A 14,160-nucleotide genomic window follows, 5' to 3' on the forward strand; every position below is an offset into this window, starting at 1 on the left:
AGTTAGGATGAGAACAGGCTCCCAGGACAGTGCTCCTTCCTGCCTACCCAGCCTGAACCCAAACTGCAAAATATCAGGAACCCTGAAAAGTGAAGGAGAAGTGATTTATGACATGTCAGTGTCACATAATTTTTTAAAATGATGCTTTAGGATATAACATTGGTTTTGACATACCTTTAAAAATATTCATTTTAATGGGTTTCTCAGAGGCCTTTCATGACATAGACCACAGGTATTACCCTGGGCTGGAGCAGCTGTCTGGCAGCACTCAGCATGCAGTCATGCAAAATCCTAAATAACACTGCCAATCTGTATGTGGTGTTTCACAGCGGATGACCTTGGACCTTTAGCAACATCCTTGCCATATATCTTTGGAAGTTCTGGTCCTGAGGTGTTTGTCTTGGTAAATATAAGCTCTGGTCACCATCAAAATAAAAGGACCAGGGACATTTTCTGGAAAGTAAGGGAACACATCATCTGATATTGAAAATTAAAAGGGAAGTCACGTGGAGATGTCCTTTGCTTCTGACTCCTGTTGGTGTGTGAGGGTTTCTCCAAAGGTGGGTACCAACTGTATTCCCTGCCCCATTCTGACATTGTGACCAGTGGCATGCGTTGGGGAGGCGGTGGTGGTAAGTTGTCACAGAGCAGAAGGACACATCAGAGCTGGACATGCCCATGCTGGAGGGTCCTCACTAGGGCCCAGTGGCTTCCTTAGTGGCAGCCTCCCCTTCGTTTTGTATCGAGCTAGATGTGCTTAAGTTGACTTGATCACTAAGGCCTCTAGTGACACTGTCGTAGGATGGTGGGAAAGATGTGGCAGAGGCAGTTTCAGATTTGCCTGGGAGCACACAGTTTTCATTTGCCACGAATGCAACAAAGCCTTCATCTGGGAGTGACACAGCCACCTCCTCAGCCCTGGGCACAGGCGGGGGATTGGCGATCGTCATGGAGCGGTGCAGCACGTAGCTCCGATAGGCCTTTTGGATGACAGTGGCTGAAATGTCTTCTTGCTTCCACCGGAGGGTGGTTGCTATTGGTTCATAGGATGCTTTTGAAAGATTAGTTGCCATAAATTTCTCCTCCATATTTGCCTTCAGAGAATCCAACTCCCCAGATTCTCCCAGAACATTCTTGGTGAAGGCAAACAGGATGTCCAAACAGTGGATCTTATCTCCAGGGACCAAGGGCAAGTCCATGTGGATTAATATATTCCCATTGGGTTTTGGGATTCGCAGGGGGCCAGAGAGCGTGTCTGCAAAGTCTGAGAGAGCAGAGAAGGTAATGAACTGGGTGGCCTCCGGGTCGAACTTTTCCCAAGTCTCGTAGAACATGTCAAAGTCATCTTCGCTCAGGGGCTCCGTACTCTCCTCCGTGGCCACATTGAAGTTTTCCAGAATCACCGCGATGTACATGTTGACCACGATGAGGAAGGAGACGATGATGTAGGTAGTGAAGAAGAGGATGCCCACGATGGGGTTCCCACAGTCCCCTCTGGTGCTGTTGCTGTTGGGAAGGCTGGGGTCGCAGTAGGGAGGCCCCGTGTTGAGGATGGGGCTGAGGAGCCCGTCCCAGCCTGCCGACGTGGTGATCTGGAAGAGGCACAGCATGCTGTTGGCGAAGGTCTGAAAGTTGAACATGTCATCAATGCCAGCCTCCCACTTGACGTAGGCGAAGTTGGCCATGCCGAAGATGGAGTAGATAAACATGACCAGGAAGAGCAGCAGCCCAATGTTGAAGAGGGCGGGCAGGGACATCATGAGCGCGAAGAGCAGTGTGCGGATGCCCTTGGCCCCGCGGATCAGCCTGAGGATGCGGCCGATCCGGGCCAGGCGGATGACTCGGAAAAGCGTTGGGGAGAATAAATTTCCAAGTGATGTAAGAATTGCAGAAAACACCAGGCCTTTAAAAGTGAGGGGAAATGATCCTAATTAGTACTTCCAATCACGAGCCCTGACAAAGTTGGCTGGGTCACATCCCCTCTTCTCTGCCTGGTATGGACCTCCAAGTGAGCATCCATATTCAGGGACTCTGGACCCTCTGAGCCTGGCACAGTGGATGGCATAAAGTAGGGGCTCAGTAAGTGTCCATTGCATAAACCCTGTCTCCCTCGAGTAAGTCTCACCTTTCCCACCATGTTCTTATCTTTCCCTCCATCCAGATACATTCTTAGTCAACCTACATGGTCAAAACCCAACTTCTGCAGCCTAGTTCAGCTGCAAGTGATTGCACCCTGTTCCACATGCTCACAGTCCTTTGTCTGTTTCCGTCTGTAACACAGACCTGGCTCTTCCCTGAGAATTCAGCCTTTGGGTCATGCCTTTACTTCCACCCTGGTCCTGTGCTCTGTGAAGGCTGGGACGCACTATGATTCATCTCCCTATCTCCTACTGCGAAGATTGACTCAGTTCCTGGCACATGGTCCTGTGGATAATTGTACAGGGCCTAGTATTAATTATAAGGGGCCTGAGGACTTGGGCAACTTGCTGACAGCTAAAACAGAATGGTTTTGAATGGCCACCTGTCTGCATAATAGATTTTATTTGTTTCTTTCATTTCCAGCTGTGTTTGAACTCTGTGTTAGGGCCTAGAGATGGGCTGGTTTAAGGTCATTTATAGCCCCCTAACACGAACTATGAACAAGAGTGTGTATGTCTCCCTACGTGATATCTAACTTGAAGATTTGTGAAGCTTGGTCCTGGGGACCTGTGGAGGCCTGTTAAGACCACCAAAGATTAGGCAAGGCCTTTAGGTCAAACAGGATTCAAAACCTCTCAGGAGAAATGGTGAGGGGTATGATAGAACTCTCTCTCCTTGCCAGGGTGCCCTTGATCCCATTCTCCTACTCGCCTTTTGTCCTATGAATATGGGTGGTCACAGTATTGTGTTGGAAGGAGGAAGGAAATGGAGGAGAAATGGGATAATTATAATTTTGTATTATGAAATATTTATGAAAGCCCCTCTCTTAAAGTCCAGTTTAACTGGGGCATTTTCCCATAGTGTGAGATACATATGTGTTTTTATAATCTACTAGGATTCTGCCAGCCAACTAGCCTACCTTTACTAGGGAGAATGAGTCTTCATACTTGTAACAATTAGACAATCAATACATGTCTTACAGGTGGAAAGGAAGAAAGGGGGAGAGGGAGGGAGGGTGGAAGAATGGCTAGTGGGTTCTTGCACTTGTTTTCGAGCTGTTGTTATGAGTGATTTCTGTCCAGTGACAGGTGTTGCTGGGTAGGTCATAGGAACCGGTAGTTAAGGTGTCCCCATGAAAGAATGGAGTACTCTGAGTATATTTTATTTCTATAGTACTGATATGGGAAGTCACATAAGCAAGCTCCCTTCTCTAATATAAAATAAAAAAATGGCCTTTAGAGTCTCTCACTTTGGAAGGCAAACAAACAAACAAAACAAACCTCCCCTGCCCCGCCCCTGGAAAACCCAGCAGCAATAGGAAAATAAAACAAAACAAAAAACAAAAATAAATTTAAACTCCCCAAACAAACACAACCCAAGGCTGTGTTTCAGCACCAGGATAGAGAGATTAAGTGTCGCTGAGTTGTATTCAGATGCTATTAGCTCTTGATGGTAAATCAATGGAAAATAAAATCTACAGCTATGCCCTGACATGAAAAGTAAGCAGGTCATGATATAATACGTCAGGATATATTTACAATGCAAAGTAAACCTGGCGTGCTGGGATTTGGCCTTTATAGGATCCAACTTTGGCTAAACCACACGAAGGCCAGGGACGGTATCTTGATCGTTGGTAGGAGGCTATTCGTTTATTAAAAAGAACATTAGCATGGTCTAAATTCAGCTCCACCCTTTACAAACTATATGACCTTGCATAACTTTCTTAATCTCTGAGGCGCCATATTAAATGTATAAAATGAGTATAGTAACACTCCTTCCCAGGGCTGTTGTGGAGATCCGTGGATCCCAGCCCAGTGCTCAGAACTCAGCAAGCACTCAATTATGGTGGCTCCAATCCCCACTTTAACCTCTGACTCCATTCATTTTCTCTAAACACCGTTGGCCCCCAAATACTGAGCCTGTCATTCAACAACACCCAGACTAGGTCATAATAGCATTGATCTCTTGGCATTGGTCCCTTGACTTTTCTGTCACTCATATTTCCTAAGTGGACAGTTATACAGAGATTTAATTCCAGACCCTTGACTTAAGAATCTCCTTTGAACAATCTCCTCCTAGTCTTTCCTCACTCTTCTGGCAACCACCTCCTTTTCCAGAAAGTATTTTATGACTCACCTCACACCACACCACCCACTCTCTGCTTTGAAGGCCATAAAGATAAGACCCATTGGAAACTCCATCATCTTAGGTTTTCTTGTGAGTGATTGTTCCCTATAGGCTCCCAAATTTCTGGCGATGGCTGCGCACACAGTAGGTGCCTGAATACCCTTCATGGCAGCATGGAGAAGGCTAGTGAAACCTCTGCATTTCACTGAGAGGCCCGGGGCATTTTAAATCTGCTGCTCTTGCAAAGCAGCAAATACTGGGCTCCTCTAACATACAACGTAGGTTTTTAAAAGTTTGTTAGCTGTCCCCTTGGTTTTGAAAGAGCAGCCAAAACAAGCCCAAGCAGAGGCTGGGTGTCCCCACCACATGCGATGCCCACTTACTTCCAATGGAGAGGACCACGACAATAAGGTCAAACACATTCCAGCCATTGGTGAAGTAGTAATGCCTCAAGGCGAACATCTTCATGACACACTCGCCCGTGAAGACGGCCACAAAGAACTGGTTGATTTTGTTTAGGATTTTTGTCTTTTCTTCACTCTGCTCATCAGTCTCCACCATCATGGTGATCATGTTGAGGCAGATGAGGACCATGATGATGATGTCGAAAGTTTGCCTGGTCACGATGTCAAAGACAAAGCCCTGGTACTTGTTCTGAGAAAACAAGGGATGGTACATCAGGCCTTTTGGCCACATAAACCACGCATCTGGAGAGGCTGTGTTCTTCACAGATGGGTTTTTAAAGTCTGTCTCTTTTGTCTCCCTCACAATCCACATCCCAACAGAAGCAGAGTCCTAACCCTCCAAAATCTCACTCTTAGTTGTTTCTACCTCATTGCCTCTCCTGGCCCCATGAAGTCACTAGGCACTTTGTCCTTGTCCATGCTCTTCCCTCCACTTGCAGTGCCCCTCCAGTCCTTTCTCTTGGCCATCTAAATCCCCACAGCCTTGAAGCTGCTGCATATCACAGGGAGATAAGCTCAGTGCTTTGTGATGACCTAGAGGGGTGGGATAGGGAGGATGGGAGGGAGGCTCAAGATGGAGGGGATATGGGGATATATGTATACATATAGCTGATTCACTTTGTTGCCCAGCAGAAACTAACACAACATTGTAAAGCAAGTATACTCCAATTAAGATGTAAAATCAATCAATCAATCAATCCCCATAGCGTTGAGTGATCCATCTCTCTTAAGCCCCACTTCCTCCAGGGAATCTTCCTCAATCCCATCCTCCAGGGAATCTGCCTCAATCACCTCACACCGCATTGCTCTGTCCCTTCTTTGGGCTCCCACAACCTTTACAGTCTTGAGTTCTAGCGTTTCATGTATACTTCTCTTTTCTGCTAGACAACAAGCTCTTTGAGGATAGAGCCATGTCTTATTTAATTTTGTGTTCCTGTAGTGCCCTGCATAGAGTGAGAGTTCAAGAACTGCTTGAAAAAGTATTTATTTGAGGGTAAAGTCAAGTGTAGTGGTGCAACTGATTCCTGCAAATGTTCTTTTTATTTCTGGGCTGTGCAGATGTCTAAGCAGGTCTTGGTTGTTTGCATTCTTGGAGAGAGGCAGAGTGGCCTGGACAACCAAGAGATCATTTTTAGGGGGATATTTTTATGGTGTTTAAAATTTTTTTCCTGGTGTGGCCCTCTAGACTTTCCTGTGCTGTTAACATCTTCCTGGTCTGTGAGCTCTTGATTCCAACCTCATCCTCCACCCTCACCTTCTCAGACATTTCTGAGCTCTGTGGAACTCACCTGCCTTGATCTGCAAACTTCTCCTCCTACTCAGTGGCTGCTCCATCTCCTCACGCCATGGACCCCAGGGCTGGGGGCAGAGCGGAGGTCCCTCTTGTTCCCCATTGTCGCTCCCAGACCTTTGTTCCTCCTGTGTCTTGTAAAACCCTTCCTCCTCTGATGCCTGTGTCATCAAGTTAGCCTTCCTTTGCCCCCTCTTCATTGCTACCACTTACTGACCTCCTTGGTCCCTCTGCTTCATTACTGATGAGTGAGACTCTTGGCCACTCTTGGCTATTAGCTCTCGGTTCCTTACCTAAGTCTCTAATGACCTAGTTTTTCCTAACTTAGAGAAAAATCTTCCTGAATCTCACATCTCTCTCCAGCTACCAGCCTACTTCTCTCTTCACTTTCACAGTTAAAATTTCTTGAAGGAGTTGTGTGCAATCACTGTTTCCCATTCACGCCTCAGCCTACTCCAACATAGCTTTTGTCCCCATCCTGCCATTGAAACGGTTCTTGTTAAGATCACTCGTAACGTCCAAAATACTGGTTTGGCATTGCTTACCGCCCCCTCTGCCTTGAAACTCTCTTTTCTTGGTTCCCAGAGGACTTACTTCCCTGGTTCTTTTCTTGCCTTTCTGTCGGCTCTTTTTTGAGTCTTCTTTACTCAACCTTTAGATATTAGCATTCCTCAAGGCTTAGTCCTATGTACCCTTTGCTCTTCACCCCATTCTTTCTCCCTTGGCAATTTCTCCAGCCTGTGAATTAATATGTGTGTGATTTTTACTAATTGTTTTCCTGTGTCACTGGACTGTCATCTCTGTGAGGGCAGGAACATCTCACTGCTCTATCCCCAGTGTCTGCATAGTATCTGGAATGCAATAGATGATCAATAGGCAGATGAATGAATGGATGACAGAACGGACAGCTCTGAATTACACACACTTCAAACAGAATTATAAAGCCACTCCACTAGGTTGATTACATTTAATTCTGTGCAACAGGCACTTCCCGAATGTGTACTATGTGCAGGGCTCTGCATGAGTGGCTGTGAGGGAGAAAGGAACCTGTCGTGAGTCTCACCAGGGAGCTCCCAGGAGCCACAAAGGGGAGAAGGGCTGTGACAGAGGCTGGTTCCTGCTTTCTGCTTCATGGTGGGGATGGGTTGCTACCCTGCAGAGTTTGAGCAAAGAATCAGAGTGGGTCTGACTCCAGGCATAGCTGCTGGCTCATGTCTTTTCTGGGATGCTGAGCCACTAATAGCTTTCATTTCATCACTGAAAATGGCAAAAAAAAAAAAAAAAAAAAAAGAGGCCCATTCATGACTTCTAATTAAACAGAGCAGGCAACATTACTAAGTTCTGGGCATCAAGTTTGCCCTGGATATTCAGCTGCTGGGGAGTGGAGCAGCTTTCTAGCTGCTCTTGGCTTAGCTTGTGGGCAGGGATCACTTCTTTGCAACCCTCGGGGCTCTCAGAGATGATGAAGCGGGTAACTGATGATGTGATATTCTGGAGCCTATTATTTTCCTATAAAGTGGAGTATGCGAAACCTGCTTTTAGTGATTTCTATAGTAGGGAATGTTATAGAATAAAATTTCCCAGTCTTGTGGAAGCCTTAGTCTCTGCTATGGATGAAGCATAAGATTTAGAACTTGGGCTTCACGTGTGGCAAGCAGTAGTATGTACATGCCTGTGTTGGAGGTCCCTATGTCATCCGAGGCTGGCCCTGCCATGAACTGGCACCCATGCACCTGTGGAGCAGAGTCCTGTGCCAATGCTCAGCTTATCTGACCAGCTCAACCTGTTGGGACCCCTCAGGGAAGAAGATGGCCTTTCCAGTGCCAATAATCTAGTGAGGAGGAAACTGGAGCTGGGAAGGTGAGTCTTAGGTGGGAGTGGGCATTTCTCTTATTGCTTGGGCTTCTTTCTTGGCTCTGGACTTTGTGGAGGGCAGATGATCAGGCTTGTCTCACTGTGGGGTGGGTGCCAAGACGTTGCCTGCCATATGGATGCCGGCCAGGAGCTAGGATGGGCCAAGGCTCGTGGGCCCTGGAGAGCAGCCAGATGCAATTGCTGCCTGGGCCCTGATCTGCTAGTTTCCCTTTTGGTATCCCTAAACCTCAAAGTCTTGTTTAAATGTTCCAGCCTTGCCTCAGCTATGCTAAAGGGAACAAAGGAAATAATGTTTGTCGTGCCTGGACCAGAATATTAAGGAGAAAGCCATGTTCCTCCAATAAAGCTATTATAGTGTGGATAGTTAGTTAGTAATATACACCCCCTCCCATCCAAAGGGATGGCTAATGTCAGGAACACAGCTGGGCTATGAGGTCTCACTTTGCTTATCCGTATGGAAGACCTCCTCCAGTGCCAACCTTGGAGGACCTTGGGGATGGCTTGATTAGGAGACATGATGATTTTGTTGTAGGTCTTCCTGCCCAACCACTGACTTCCACTCCTACTGCAGGGCCTGGAATTTCAGCATTAGGTTCCTACCTCTGTATTAAGATAGTGTCCTTTCCAGGGTCCCTTTTGGAAATGCAGCTCACCCTGTCCCAAGGAAATTGTCTTCCTTGAGAGGAGGAAGCTATGGTGGCCTGTGGGATTGGCTGATAAGAGAGGAGAAGCTGAGATGTTATAGAGAGACGGATCAAGTATGTAGGGAAGGGTACCCAAAACTGTCATGATTTTGCCAAGGGTTGACCCCAGCACAGAACACCTTGGTGTCTGTTCAAATGTGGATTCAACCTCAGTCCAGCCAGCAGAAAAGGTCAGCAGGGATCTAACTGCTCGCTTCTCATTAGGTCTTAGGATCCTTCTCCCATAACCCTTGCTTGACTCTGATTGGCTGGGCTCAGCCTTTCACCTACATCTTCTAATTTTGAGCCTGTTCCTGCCCACTGGACATTGGAGGGATACTCCCTGAGCCTTAGGGACTCTCCCTCAGGCTAACTCAACCCCAGTTATCTTGATCTTATGAGGTATTTGGAAGGACACCTCTGCCCCTACAGAGGTCTGAACATCTTATCACTCCCCATTGTAACACTTCTTATCAGAATGGAGAATAGTAATACATTTGTGACCACTGTTTCCAAGTAAAGCATGTGAAAGGTCATAGCATTTTCTTTCCTTCCTGTAAATGTTTTTAAGACTTTGTGCTCATGAAGTTTTTAGTACCTTATGCAAACCCCATGCCTTGATTTAGAAATTCTAATGTCTTGGCCAACAGAATGTATGTCTCCCTGATTCATTTAGGGAAAGGCCTGTACCTTTGCTGAAGGTCCTTAGGTTTTGCCCTTGTGTGGGGAAGGGCTAATGGGATTGTGCCATGGATCTTTGTGAATAAAGGAATCACAGGGGAGTATGCCTCTAAGTTTTGGTCAATCTTTCAACACTAGAGTAGGATAATTTTTGGTTCCTATTGTGTCACCTGACCATGACCATGACTGGGCCCAGGATCCCAGGGTGGTTGGGTTTGGCCATTTCCTCTCTGTCTTCCTGTAGGCATGGGGTAGAATGTGGGGTGAGGCTGCCAATCCATTGCAACCTACATCAAAATGCATAACAACAAATGTTTCATCTCAGGGCTCTAACCATCTTTACTATCATTTAGCCTAATCTGTTCCTGATCTGGTGCTGGAGCCTTAGGCCTGTTGGGCAACTCAAGTACTTCCCTAAACAGGTCTATTTGGAACACCTGCAGGAGTATGTTCACTCCAGAAGATCAGAGTTGCTTCTTGTAGACTTTTCTTCCTTGAGCCTGGGAACTCTCATTACCTTATCCTCAAACTCAACCCAGATCTCCTCCTCCACAGAGAGCACTGGCCAGACGCCTACCAGCACAGGCATGGACTGTCAGGTTGGATTTCCAGACACTCTCTGCTAGAGAGGCGAGCTCTGGGGCTCACCAGGGGCCGTGGGATGGGCTTCTGGGGCTTCTTGGAGCCCAGTTTCTTCATGGCATTGTAGTACTTCTTCTGCTCCTCTGTCATAAAGATGTCCTGGCCCCCTAAGTGCAGAGAGATAGCATAACACACACCACTGTTATTGCCCCCAGATGGCAGCCTTCAGCCCTCTCTGGGCCCAGACCCCAGACAGGGGTGAAGCCTGCAATCAGGGGGCAAAGGTCGGTGTTGGTGCTAAAGGCCAAGATTGGGCTCCTGGTCAGGCATGGGGGCTGTGACTAGTGTTGCTTCAGTCACGAGGCCCGGGGACCGACGGTAAGTCTAAGACTCATCACTACCACAGAAACACCTGAGCCCCACTTATCTTTTTTTTCTGTTGGTTGAAGTTGTCAATGATGACCCCAACGAAGAGATTGAGTGTGAAGAAGCCACCAAAAATGATGAAGATGATGAAGTACAAGTACATGTACACGTTGTCCTCCCACTTGGGCTGCATGTTCACCTGTGAGCAGACAAGTGGGGGCATGGGGACGAGGGGGCATCTTAGTTTGTGTTTACCCCAAAGAACTCTGAGACAAGGACCTGGCTGCAGGTGGCTTATTTGGGAGGTGATCCCAGGAAGCAGAAGTGAGAGAGGGGGAGGCAGGAACAGGATAAAGGCAGCACCACTACCATGGGCAACAGGCACTCCATGCTCTAAGGACTGTAGAACACACTTCAGAATTGTACCTCCAAGGGACAGGGAAGTGAGAGCTTTTATCTACAGACTCCCAGAGCTTATCTGTGAGGGTTTCCCCTGTGGACTCGCAGTCCTCTGCCCTTAGGGGAAGAGGTGCTGAGCCAGCTCCGAGGCACTGAAGAAAATCAAATCTCAGACAGAATAAGAAACAAAGGATGAGAGTGAACTTAGAGGTGGGTTGAGGGGATATGGGGCAGGGCATCAGCGGTGTCTTGTGCCCCAGCAGGAAAGGGTCCTTCCCCAACAGCACCCATCTCTTCCACCTGGCTGCCGTGACAGTACCTGAAATTCCACTGTTCTAGCTAGCCACTGCCCTCGCCCCCGCCTCTGCCCAGGGAGTGCCCTCATGCACAGTCCTTTAGAGGTTATCTGATAATTTCCTCAATGGTGAACAGAGGAGGAACTTGAGAAGCCTAGGAGACTAGGTCAGCTTAAATATCCAACAGAAGGCCAGCTGGACACTGCTCCGTGGGGGGATAGTGCCAGACTGCTGGGTGATCGCCTCTTCCAGCACCAAGGCCACCTTCACCCCATTTCAAATAGACTAATGTGGGCGGGAGGCACAGAGGGGGAGGCGGTAGGCACCACGGGCTGAGACTCACTTCCCGGGAATCGACAGCTGCATACATGATGTCCATCCAGCCTTTAAAGGTTGCCTGGAAACAAGGAACAGAGGCCACTCAGTGTCTGCCCATCCACCTACATTGGGCTCTGTTTTGATTCACTTATTTGTCTGTTTTTCTCATAGAGCATTGGCCCCGCTGGAGTCAGTTCTGACATGTCTCTGATTTCAGTGCCTGGCACACCATAACTACTCAGGGACTAGTTGTTGAACGAATGCATGAACAAAGGGTGGAGTGCAGGAAGTTGTGGGTAACTGCATGACAAATGTATAAGCAATTGCATCAACACTGAATGAACAAGTGGATGAAGGCAAAGGATGAATGAATGAATGGAGGCATGAATGTTATTGACTGTTATCATCACAAGCATTATCTATCATTACAATAGACTGGAACATAATTTATTACCCTCTAGGAGACGATTTGCAATAGAAGACTATGCAGTCTGTGTGGCTATACCAGGTCTATTTTGTACAAGTAGTGAATTCTAAGTCATCACCTGATATAGCCCCATGGCAGGCCTATCCCTTTATTCTATTCTATTAGCCCAAATTGGTCTAATTGCACTACTGGGAGATCACACTCATTGGTAGGGCCCTCTAGCCTCATGGTGCAGTCTGTAGGAACAGGGAATAATCTCACTTCACACTGAGTGCTACCCCTTGCAAAGTCTCCACATAGCATCTTCTGGGAGACCCCAGGCCCTCCACTTTATCGAGCAGCCAAAGGAAGAGACATGGTTGATCTCAGGACTCACCACCTGCAGGAGTGCGAGGTAGCCCATTGCAACATTATCAAAGTTGACCTTCACATTGACCCAAAAGAAGCTTCCAGTGTGGTTTTGACGTTCACAGTCAGACATGTTATTCACAGTAGTCCAAGGCACAAGAAGAAAGCCTTCACTGGTCTTGTTGATGCATTTCTGAAACTTCCCTGCAAAGAGGTTCACACCCATGATGCTGAAGATGAGCCAGAAGATGAGGCAGACGAGGAGGACGTTCATGATGGAGGGGATGGCGCCCACCAGGGCATCTACGACCACCTAGGGGGAAAGGCAGAAAGACCTGGAACCCCACCGATGCCACACACTTCTTGCCCGATCCCAGTTCTTTCTACCCTCACTCGGGCTGCTTCATGAGCCAGTGGAAGCAAGAGAAGTGGGTTAAATAGAGCCATAATTCAGACTCAGAAGACAGAGACACTGGGCAGTGAGGATGGGTTTATACATTCTCTCTGAAGTTCATTCAGGGCAGGTTTCAGTGTCTCTCCTTAGGATTGAGGAGATGGACACATTTACAAGCACATACGTACTCATTTAGGGGTGCGAGTGTGTGTTTTGTACTTTCACATATAGACTTCTAGAACTTTGCTTTATTTTATAAACTATATCTTTATAAAATACAGTTTATAGTGTGCTTTGGTCAAGAATCAGTGAAAACCCAAATCCATATTCACAAACTTGCTTATTTGTAAATTAGCAACCTGGAGATAAAATAAACAGCAAAGTATTCAATCATAAGCTCCTAGCGTTTGTAAAGATACAAGTTAATTTTAAAAGTCCACTTTTGTTTTGAAGGTACGATGTCTTCTTTGAGGCAGTGGTGGAGGAAGAAAGCAAACGTTGCTTTCTATACCAGAAGACTTTCATAATTATGTGGAAGGGGAGGGGAGAAAATGAGCAGTCCCTCATCCCCCATAAGACAAGGGCCAGACTTGTGAGCATTCCATCCTGAGGAAGACAGTGAGGGCGAGGTGGCAGCTGAAAGCCTTGGATGAGGAGAGGGGTGGATGAAAGGAGAGAATCCATAGGACCCAATGACTGTGCTGGGCTGGAGAGAAGATGCATTCCAGTGGGTGGTGACTGAGCTGCTGAGTTGCTAATGTCACTGCATTTAAATGGAGTGCCAGAGGCAAGGCTCATTTGTCATGGAAAGATGAAGAGCTTAGGGTGTTCCGGAGATTTTGGCAATCAGGACAAAAGGCAGGGTGGGGAGACTGAGGTAAGAGATGCTTGTGACGCGGTGAAGCAGGATTGCCTCACTAAGAGCAGGAGAGAGTGAGGTCTGAGTCCTGGTAGATGTGATGTTTGAGGTGAGAAGGGAAGAGGGCTTACAGAGGGACTTGAAGGAAAACTAGGAGAGTTAGGATACTGCAGCACCACCAATGTGACAGCAGAGAGTGAGGACCCCTGAGCTGACCTGTGGGGGTAGGGCCTGGAGCTCAGGGTCAGTAGTATGGAGGGCGTAAAGGGGGAATGGGTACCAAATGCTGCAGACCAGAGCAGTTAGGAGATAGGTCTTACCCGCATGCCTTCAAATCGAGACAGGGCCCGCAGTGGCCGCAGGGCACGGAGGGTCCGAAGGGCTTTGATGGATGCCATATCAGAATACTGCAGCACCTTCGCTATAAGGCTTGTCAGTGAGATCTGAGTGCAGGCAGAGAGCAAAAGCATCACCCTAGGGTTCCAGAAAGTTGACCCTGGTGGATGGAGACAGGAAATCCCTCCCACTCCCTACTCTGTCAGAGCCATCATCCTGGCTCCCACCTTATTCTGAACTCCAACGAGAGGTACAGTGAGAGTCCAATCTCTTCTCTTTCATTAAAGATTTCATTCATCATTTATCTGAACTTTTGGCCAAGAAAATCTCAGTCTCCCACATCGCCACCCCCTTGTATGTAGGTGATCAAGCTCCCAGTGTAGTAAATCAGCCTTCCCTTTCCTCTCTAGAGGCACCAGCCAGGTCCCAACAGCCTTTAAAATTTGATTGACTTTCAGAGACTTGGAGAGATGCTGGCCCTTCATGGGGGTTATGCAGAAAGTCTATCTTGAGGAATATAAGGTGAGTCTCAATTGTACATGCTGAGAAAAGTGGGGAAGAAAGAGTCCTGGGCT

The 14,160-nt window shown here is 47.4% G+C and overlaps 1 protein-coding gene across 1 annotated transcript in view; it reads right to left on the reverse strand.

Annotated features, from left to right (window-relative positions):
• Positions 1-695: 695 nt before the first annotated feature.
• Positions 696-14,160, reverse strand: part of SCN10A (sodium voltage-gated channel alpha subunit 10) — a 74,113-nt gene continuing 60,648 nt past the window's right edge. The window contains exons 20-26 of the mRNA XM_068559167.1: positions 13,570-13,692; positions 12,025-12,309; positions 11,247-11,300; positions 10,270-10,407; positions 9,909-10,013; positions 4,650-4,920; positions 696-1,903 (exon numbers count right to left, since the gene is read on the reverse strand). Of these exons, the coding sequence (XP_068415268.1) occupies positions 696-1,903; positions 4,650-4,920; positions 9,909-10,013; positions 10,270-10,407; positions 11,247-11,300; positions 12,025-12,309; positions 13,570-13,692 (2,184 nt within the window). The remainder of the gene's footprint in view (positions 1,904-4,649; positions 4,921-9,908; positions 10,014-10,269; positions 10,408-11,246; positions 11,301-12,024; positions 12,310-13,569; positions 13,693-14,160) is intronic.

Source organism: Eschrichtius robustus, chromosome 12 (genome assembly GCF_028021215.1).
Source record: "Eschrichtius robustus isolate mEscRob2 chromosome 12, mEscRob2.pri, whole genome shotgun sequence".
NCBI lineage: Eukaryota > Metazoa > Chordata > Mammalia > Artiodactyla > Eschrichtiidae > Eschrichtius > Eschrichtius robustus.